This window comes from Varanus komodoensis, unplaced genomic scaffold (genome assembly GCF_004798865.1).
Source record: "Varanus komodoensis strain SLA01 unplaced genomic scaffold, ASM479886v1 scaffold73, whole genome shotgun sequence".
In the NCBI taxonomy this organism is placed as follows: Eukaryota; Metazoa; Chordata; class Lepidosauria; order Squamata; family Varanidae; genus Varanus; species Varanus komodoensis.
The window spans coordinates 457,466-467,236 of NW_025336386.1; the positions used below are offsets into that span (position 1 = coordinate 457,466).

Here is a 9,771-nt window from a genome sequence, read left to right on the forward strand (position 1 = left end):
CTGCGCGCCCGCGCCCGAACACGCGCCCGCCGCCGCCCGCTGCCTGCCCGCCGCCGCCGCCGCCCGCAAGAAACTTCTGCAGAAGTGGCGCGCCTGCCCCGCAGCCGGCGCGCCGCCCGTCGCCCCCGCGGCCGGCCGCAACGGCTCCTCCGCGGCCGCCGGGCTGACTCCGGGGGGCGCGGGGCCCGGCGCGGCGTCCCAGCGGCTCCCCCGCGCGCTCATCGTGGGCGTCAAGAAGGGCGGCACGCGCGCCGTGCTGGAATTCATTCGCGGCCACCCGGCCGTGCGCGCCCTCGGCACGGAGCCCCACTTCTTCGACCGGCACTACGACCGCGGCCTCGAGTGGTACAGGTGAGCCCGCGGGGGCGCCGGCGCTCCGTCCGCGCGCAGTGGCCCTGCTCCGGCCTCGGGACGCAGCCCGGCGGGAGCACGGCTGGCGAAAGCTCGCTGGCAGCCCCGCCTCGGGCCTGCGGCCGCGTCCCAGCCCTGCAGCGCTCGGGGCGGGCGGTCCCAGCGAGCGCTCGGGCCAAGCTGGTGCCTGTCGAGCGAGAGGCGGGGCGGGGCTTTGGGGGCGCGCGCAGCGAAGCGACCCCCCTCAGGCCCCCTGAGGCTCCCCCGCGCCCTCCGTCCACCGGAACACGGGCGATGCGCGGAGGGCGCCACTGACGCGGGTCCCGAGCGCAGCCGCTCCGCCACTCGCGGCGATCCGACTGCTCTCGATCTGCAGACCGCGGAGGGCGCGAGGGCGCCCTGTGCGGTCGCCGCGGGGGCAGCGGCAGCAGTCAGGCACGCGTGTGGGGCCGTCCTCCCAGGGCGGGAGGGCGGGGGAGGAAGGGGGTTGGCAGCAGAGGGAGCGCCACCCGCGCCGGCCCTCCCCGTGGTGCGGGGCGCCGGAGACGCTCACCTCATCGGCTTCAGGATGAGAAGCCGAAACCCTCCCAGCAGCCCTGCGAGGTAGGGCAGATCATGGATGATGGACCATGCCTAGGGTGCTCCGTGGCCCGGCAGGCACTCCGCTCGGGGCCTCCCAGGTTTAAGCACTGCACGCCTGTTGTCTCCGCGTGGCTGCCGAGGCACAGGTCAGGACACAACCGCAATCCTCCAGAAATGTGCTGTTCTCCTCCTGTTCGAATCTGGAGCCCACCCCTGAACCCAGGAAGGCTGGGGAGCCTGAGGCTGAGCATCTGCTTCAGATCTTTCAGACAACGTTCCGCCCAGGCTGGAAAAACCCTTTGCTTCCACTCCCAGTTCCAGAGTTTCCTAGGCAACCTAAATTCCTTCATGTGGAAAATGGATATTGCAATATTTGCACTCCAAATAAGGTTTTTGAGATCTTGTAGGAATATTTGCATAATGTGGCTTGTTTTAACTTAAGAGCTTTAGCCAAGAGCTGCTGGAACCTCTGAGCGGTTTCTGGCGCCTGCTGGGCTTGAAGCACTTCCAGGAACAAGGAGATCTTGAGCGAGGTGACGGCAGAGCACACAACCAGTCTGGGGTTGTGGGTTGCTTCCTTCCTTTTGAGCTTTGCTGCCTTGAAGGGAGCAGAGGACGATGGTGGGATGCGGGTTGCCCCGTCAAGGACTCACCAGCCTTATGTACCGCCCAGTATCGCTAAGTGCTGAAGTCCTTTGCCCCCTTGCCGCAAGGCACGACCTCTCCCGCTGCCTGGACCCTCCGCGCGGGCCCCTCCGCAGACTGGGCGCCCACCACGGGGTCGTCCTGCTGCCATGTCTCCCGCCCAGGGTCTGCGTGGCCACTCCCCGCCGCCGCCAGGCGATCCTGGATTCAGCCCTGCAGTCTGCGCTGGGCTGCTCTGGCACCCCTGCCTGGCACGGCTCCCGGAGCGCAGCTCATGTGACGGGGCGGGTGGCAGTCCAGCTGGCAGCGGCGCGCCTTCCTCTGAGGGCAGGGCGCTTCCTCCCCTGTCAGGGCCGTGCCTGACCAGACTGGGGTCGTGTGAAGCGGCAGCCACATCGCAAGCCTGTTTCCTCTGCATCTTTTCTCAGGAGAAGCGTTGCGGGGGTGGCTTCATTCCTTGAGCATTTATGCATGAGATGATGTGTCTACATGCAGGGAAGGAAAGAAATTCACCCACAAGGGAAGACCTCGACGTCATCGCCAACATCATCATCATCACTGCCACATTTCCGTAGCGTCTGTAGCCAAAGCCCTCTGGGCGGCTCACAGCCAGGCCTTACCCTGCTTAGCTTCCCAGACTGGGCAGGATCCGGCGCTTCACAGAAGGCCAGCCGGGCCCCACTCCTCTCACCTCCTCCTCCCACCACCATTTGTCCCTCCGTGGCTTTGTGCTCCCGCAAGTGCCGCAGTCTCCCAGGCAGCAAAATGCCAAGCGGAGTGTAGGTAAAAAGAAATCGAGTGACACTTGCCAAGTCTGGTCAGATTCCTCTAATCACTCGCATGTGCAAGAACCAGAGGGAAGACCCGAGGCTGCTGGACTGATTCTGCGCCTGCAAAATTAAACCGTCTGTGCCAGGCACGCCAGATCAGGTCCTGTGGGCAGGAGAAGGCCCTGGCTGCCAGGAAGGAGGCCCAGGTGCAGCCCTGGCTGGATGCTGCGGCTCCAGGGAGCGGCTGGTCGCAGGTGCCCAGGGACATGGACGCCAGCACGTGCCCTGCTCCAGGGAGACTGTTAACCCAGCTCCAGGCATGTCTTCTTTCACCATCCGTGCCTTTGAGTCTGTTGCAATAATGGCGAGGGCACTGGGTTTGTAAAGCTGCCTTGAGACTTTGGGGGTAGGTGGCCTATAGGTGGAAGTATTAATAAAACTAAATAAATAATGTGTTCCTGGAAATTACACGTGTAGCTAAATTGTCAGAGACCCTAACAGTGCCAGAATCTGGCTTGTTTCCAGGTGAGATTTGGCCACGGAGGTTTTGCCATCAGTTCACAAGCCAAGTGATTGGGGGGGCTCTGGGTTGCCCTGCCCCAGAGGCTGCTGCCCCCTTCCTGAGAAGAGCCCGGACTTTCTGGTGCCCGTGGATGCGAGGTGCGTGCAGGCAAAGCGTTCCTCCTGCACTCGTGGGATTCTGCGGAGTGGAGGGTGTGAGGTCACTGCCTTCCGCTTGCTGCCCTCACCCGATTTTCAGCTCCTGCTCCCATCTCCTTTCCTACCAAGAAAAAAAACCATTAAGGACAAACAGGAGGTTCTGGACTGGGGGTGTCAGGCTAAGCTAAAGGTGCGACCAAAAGCACCGCAGACTGGGGGCGAGGAGCCGCCATTTTCCAGCCTCTGGCCAAGAGCTTTGGCCAGCCCTCCAAACGTGCGATGCCGCCTGGACGGTTTTGTTAAGAGAACCTTCATCACACATGCCCCTCAGCACAACTGCCCGACAGCACTGACCCACCGTCCCGAAGGGCAGGCAGGCAAGGGCCAGAGATCCCAAGCAGGGCTGGCAGAGGCGTGGGGCGGCTTCTCGGGAGAGGAGCTGCTCTTTTCAGGGTGGGCTCGCACAGCTCTGGCTCTGGAGTATGCAGAAGTGGCGCCCCTGCTGCGTGCCAAGCTGGGCACAGCAGTTTCCCTGTCCAAAGCCCAGGACTGCCCAGGATTGCTGGTGCTCCGCAAGGCGTGCTGGCTGCTGCCTGGCTTCATCTTACACACCCCGCAGAGGCAGGCGGGCAAAGAACTGCCCTGCTGTGCTGTGGGTGCAACGAGGCCACGGAGGGGGCACTGGGCTGCGGTGGGGGCCGCAAGAGCTGCTTCTGAGGCCAGCCCCTCTGGGGGATGGTCTTGCGTCCCTGAGTCAAGCGAGGCAGCCACCACTGACTGGGTCCCTCCCGGGAGAGCACTGCGGCAGCTGCGGAGCCCCAGGGGCCGAGTCTTCCCTTCAGGGCCCTTCTAGGAATGCATGCGAGCCTTTAATAATGCCAGCAGCAATAGGACTCCCGATGCCAAACACCTGCCTGCCGTCTGCCCCATAAGACAGCGCTCATCTTCAGGTCAGGACTGGGCCAGAGGAGGCCAGGGGCTTCTCAAAATGTCCAGGTCGCGTTGCACCATGACGGCTTCCTCTTCCCACTCCCAGCGAAGACCTTATTGGTCTTGGAGCACAGCGGGGGACAAGGCGCTGGTCTGGCAGCTGGGCAGGGCCCCGGGCAGGGGAGCAGCTGCCTGCCTGTGCTTGGCTGCTCACCTCCCCACACGGCTCTGCTTGCAGGCACCTGATGCCCCGGACCTCGGAGAGTCAGCTCACCATGGAGAAAACCCCCAGCTACTTCGTCACCAGGGAAGCCCCCCAGCGGATCTTCAACATGTCACAGGACACCAAACTGATCGTGGTGGTGAGGAACCCGGTCACCAGGGCCATCTCAGACTACACCCAGATGGTCTCGAAGAAGCCCAACATCCCTACCTTCGAGGGCCTGTCCTTCCGCAACCGCAGCCTGGGCCTGGTGGACACCTCCTGGAGCGCCATCCGCATCGGCCTGTACGTGCTGCACCTGGAGAGCTGGCTCCGCTTCTTCCCGCTCTCCCAGATCCACTTCGTCAGTGGGGAGCGGCTCATCACGGACCCCGCCGGGGAGATGGCCAAGGTGCAGGACTTCCTGGGCCTCAAGCGGGCCATCACAGAGAAGCACTTCTACTTCAACAAGACCAAGGGGTTCCCCTGCCTGAGGAAGCGGGCGGGGGGCAGCTTGCCGCGATGCCTGGGGAAATCCAAAGGGAGGACTCACGTCCAGATCGACCCAGGAGTCATAGAGCAGCTGCAGGACTTCTACCGGCCCTACAACACCCGCTTCTACGAGACCGTCGGGCAGGACTTCAGGTGGGAGTGAGTGCTTCGCGGGCCACGTGGAGGCCAGGCATGCCTGCCTCTGTCTTCCAGGGAGCAGCCGTCAGAGGTCATCCCCTCCCCGCTCCCTCTGGGCTTCCTCGGCTGCTGGTGGGCCCTACCTGTGGCCAGCATGGCCGAATGCCCCCAGCGCTGCGCGGTGGCAGCCTCCAGAGCCCATCGTCTTTGCCCCTTGGGGCGGGGCGGGGTCAGCTTGGAGGGGGCCCTTTGCAGTGGTGCAATCAGGGTACATGATGCCCAAGGATGGATTTTATTTTTAATAACGATGATACGGTCTATATAAATGCAGTATATAAATATCACTGTCCAGGCACTTCGGCACCTGCTGTCTCCAGGCTTTCCCACTGGATGCCTTTCCAAGCAGTCCCTGGACAAAGCACCCGGACCTCAGCTGTCTTCCTCAATCCCTCTCCATCCCACTGCTCCCACTTAGGAGCGATGGGGCTCGCTCCCACGCAGAGGTGCAAGTTTTGCGCTGGAACTGGTGGGGCCCTTCCTGGCGGGGACCCCGTGACCCTGGCCAGGCAGCCCTGCCGCTCATGAGCTCTCCGAGAACATGTTGTCCAGTTAGGTATTTGTGTCCTGTGAATAAAGCACAGATTTCTGCTGTTACGGGTACTTCAGGCACTCCCTCTTTCTCGCGTTCAGGATTGTGACTCTGCCACTCCTCCTTGTACCCCATCCCTCACATGAAATAAAAAACTTCCAGTCCATTCTCAATGGAGACGCTTTCTCGGTGCTGCTGCGGGTGCGCACGGGATGGGTGGGCAGTATTCCTGGGGGGCTTTGCAGATTGTCAGGCACATTTGTTCCTTCAACAATTCGTGATGGAAATGGGTTTTGTGAAACTGCGTTTGTATTCCTTTGCACAAATTGAGAGTTGTGCAACTTGGCACTCCAATAACGCATGGATCCCTGAAAAACATGTATTCTCATATAAGGAAAATGTGCTTTTTTGCTCAGTGTTTTTTAAAATCTAAAATACTTTTCTACTCATTTCCAATTTGCATGAAATTGCATAAAAGTAAAAATAACCTCTGCAGGCCCACCGGATCCACAGAAATCAAAATTTCCATGGAATTGGAAAAAAGAATCTGCACACTCATTTGAGTTCCTTCCAGACTTCTTCACCATTCACCAGCCCATGTTGCCACATGGAACTCTTTGCAACAGGTACTGGCAAACCTGTTTCACTCGCCAGTTATCTGGACAGAGGACAGAGCAAAAGGTAAGCCAAGAAGCAGCAGTCTGGACATGGGTATTACTGAAGATGCTCCTGTGCACACCTGTTCAGGAGACTCCCTGCTGCACAGGATGGAAACCAGGCATATCCAGGGAACCAGGACCTTGCCCCGGGCCTCTCTGCTGTCTCTCGGGGAGTGCACAAGCAAGCAAGGTGACTGGCTTTGCCTCCTCTGCATGGGGCCACTGGGGGGCGGCACACCTGGGCAGGGTCCCTGCGCACATGCTGGCCCCTGGGATTCCCTTCATGTGTGCTGGTAAGGCAGCCCCTTCCCTCCCAGCCCCTGATTAGCCACAAGGAAGGGGCTGTCTTATGAGCAGCACTATTGGCAGAGGAACCCACAGGTGGCAGGCATTCGGCGGAACACTAGAGATGGCTTTTTGCATCCCTGTTTTACAAATTTTTAAGGAAAAACAAATGGATGTTAGCCAATCCACTGATTATCCAGATCAGAGAAATGCAAGATGTACGTACGTGTGTGTGTGGGGGGGGCAAGTTCAGCATACACTGAAATGCATACCAGAGGAAAATGCAACATGCACAGAAAAGTGAAGAAGTTCCAGATACTGTGGCAGGAATGCTGCAAGGAGGGCTGTGGAGACTGCCATGGGACCCACAAGTGGGTCAGGCATTTCAATGCTCGCAAAACGCCTCCTGTATGTGCCCCTGCCCAAGGCTCTAGTGGCACTTTGAGGACAAGAGTGCAGCTGGGACCGGGAGGCTGTGGCACCTCTCTGCCCCGGGATCCCTCCATATGATGTCGGAGCCGAAGGACTGTCCCCTGACAGATGCTGGTGGCGGAAACATTCAGGCACGGAACCCTACCTGAACTGGTGAATGATGGGGCGGGAGAAAAGGTTTGCAGTGGGGCCAGAGCAAAATGAAATGTAAGGAAAACTAACGGTAATCATTGTGTTAAAGCGCAGAGATCTGGAAAGTAATTGCAGTAACCACACGCACAGCAGTGGCGATGGCTGATAACTGCAAGCATCCGACATTAGCAAGCTCATTCACAGATGTGGTTCGGCAATGACCCACTACTTTAAGCCAGGGGCACAACTGGACTTCTTGATGACTGCGGAGTTTCCTTTGCGAACTCCTGTTTGAGAACTGCTACCCTCAAGGTCAGCAATGGGGCACCTGGCTAGCTGAACTGCTCCTGCACCGGCCTCTGCGAATTGCCCTTCTCCATCGCCCAGTGTGCCTCTAGGTGCTCCTCACCTCTGCAGAGAGGCGCCACTGTCGGGAGATGTGCTTCGCATGCTGAAGGATCTGTGGGTGGCCGACTTTGCTGGTGTGGCGGATGACGAGCGGATGGACACCTGCGAGTGTTCCTGGGCCTGGCCGGTGGCCGCGGCTCTCTTCCATGGCCACTTGCTGCTGCAGAGAAGCAGCTCTGGTTGGAGAGCTGCAAAAAGGGAAGGGTTGGAGTTCCCCAGCACCAAAAGATGTGGGGGGGGGGCAGCTACAGGACTCCTTCCCCATCTCTGGGCTCCACACAGGGCGCCCTTGAGAGATGGAACAGGTGGTCCCCAGTAAGGCTAGCATGTTTTGAGAGCAGCCCTGGCCTCCGCAGAAGCGCTGTGCAAGCCTGGGCAAGCAAGCCCGCTGAGGCACGGGATGAAGGGCCTTCCTGACCTGAGCCATGGGCACGTTTACCACTGCATGTGCCAAGCCGGGAAGCGATGGAGCTGGGGAGAGGGGGGACAAGGTCTGCCTGGAGGTGAGCTGGAATCGTGCCGTTCCTTGGGAGCAAGCCCCTGCAGTCCAGTGAACTCCTGAGTAAGCATGGGTGGGACCGCCCAAGCAGCAAGCGCGCCTCTCTCAGGAAAGCCAGCAAGTTAAAGCCGCTCTGTCCAGTGCCGGGCGAGTGCCGGAAGCTTTTCCCAGTGTGGCTCATGATGGGCTGATGAACACCTTGGTGCTGTGCCATGGCGACCTGAGGCTGCCTGAAGCAGGCCTGGCGGTCCTGCTGGTGGGAGCCATGCTACGGCCAAGAGGGCCACCTGCCCGCAGCCAGCACCTCACCCCGCGCTCAAAGCATCGCCTCCATCACGGAGCACAGTGGCCTGTCCTGCCACTGTCTGGGCTGTCTTCCCTCGAACAGAGGGGCCACGCACAGGACTTGGGCGAACCTGCAGGGCAGCCCCGTGAAAGCACCCCGCCAACCTGCTTGCACCTCCTGCAGGCAGGTCAGCAGGAGCTGCTGGCCGCTCTGCCCACCCCAAAGTTCCCCTTCGCAGAGCCATCCAGGGCAACCGCTTAATTACATTCTCTGGTGCAGACATGGCAATCTGTCTTGGCTGGCTGCTCCCCGCTCGGGTAATGAGTGCAACCTTTCCATGAATAACAATAAAGCCACCATGTGCCAGGTTATTTGCCTTGCTGAGCACCAAACTCCTTGAATCACCTATTGATTTTTGTAATAAATCACAGCAGCTTCTGTCAAAGGTTACAATTTGCCACTAGCATCTAAATTGCAGAGAAGCCGCTGCCAACGGCAGCTGCACAAATGGTAAAAACAAACCTTGCTGCAAAGCCACAGGGATGGAGTGCAGTTCGGTGGTGGGGCTGCTGCTTTGGATGCACACCCCCCCGGTGCAAGGGGACAGTCGCTGCCCGTCTCTGCCTGGGCCCAGAAGTCACAATGCCCGCCATGGCTTGTAAGCCACATTCAGCTGCCGTGCCGTGGAACCCTGGACGGTTTTGCGGGCAGCAAACGCTTGGACAATGCATGCTGTTTCAGGGGTTATTTCCCCTCATGGGTTGGACTGTTGGCTAAGCCTGGATGGCTGCCCCATCGTGGCGGAAAGGAAGCCTGAGCAAGCTGCTTGGTGAGAGCTGCCCCCAGTGCCAGCCACCTCACAGGGGCCCAGCCGGCACTTCGGAGAAACCATGGCTGGCTGGATTTCCTCCACTGGGATCACAAGTCCCAAGTCCTTTCCCTCCCTTGCCTCCCCCTACTGCCTCCCCCCACCCACGATTGCATCCTTCCTTCTGACAGCCAGTTCTCACCATCTCTGTTTTCACAGCCATGACCTTCTCCTTCAAGTTCCCAACAGGCACATCAGGGGGATTATCAATGGCTGGCAATCTGCGCAAAAAACCCACTGCCACAATGTGTGCAATTAAAGAACACTTTTAGCAGCTTTGCACAGCTGCAGCTCTCCACAGTTCCATGAAGTGCAAAAGGGGGAGGGGGGGGGGGGGGGGGGGGGGGGGGGGGGGCGGGGGGGGGGGGGGGGGGGCTGCCTGAGCGCAGCAGGTGCCAGCCCTGGGCACTGGCCCAGGAAGGTCCCAGGGAGGAGCTCTCTTCTGGGTTCGTTTGCAGCTCCTCTTGAAAAGGCAGGCGTGTGCGCTCGCCCGCATGCAGGTGTGGACCCTACCTGTGTCACTCTCCAAGGTGGTACCTGCCAATTTTGACAGCAGTTTCCTCCAGGACGTTGCTCAGGTAAGGCTTCCCATGAGCACACCCAGAGCATTTCAGTGGCACAAGTAAATATTGCAGAAATAAATAGATACATAAATACATGTATAGATGTATAAATAAATGTATCCGCCTGGTGCCATCATTATTTGTTTTTCAGCACCAGGTTAAGACCATTTTATTCCAACAATATTTTAATAACTTTTAATATTGGTTTATATATGTTTTTAACTGCAGCCAGGGTGGATCTGTAATTCATTTGTATTATGTTTTATATTATTTTATTTAT

At 59.2% G+C, this 9,771-nt stretch overlaps 1 protein-coding gene across 1 annotated transcript in view; it reads left to right on the plus strand.

Annotated features, from left to right (window-relative positions):
* The window catches only part of LOC123034828 (heparan sulfate glucosamine 3-O-sulfotransferase 2-like), a 5,880-nt gene extending 1,085 nt beyond the window's left edge, over positions 1-4,795 (plus strand). Inside the window, exons 2-3 of the mRNA XM_044452526.1 lie at positions 105-351; positions 4,177-4,795. Coding sequence (XP_044308461.1) covers positions 105-351; positions 4,177-4,795 — 866 coding nt within the window. The remainder of the gene's footprint in view (positions 1-104; positions 352-4,176) is intronic.
* The last annotated feature ends 4,976 nt before the right edge of the window (positions 4,796-9,771 follow it).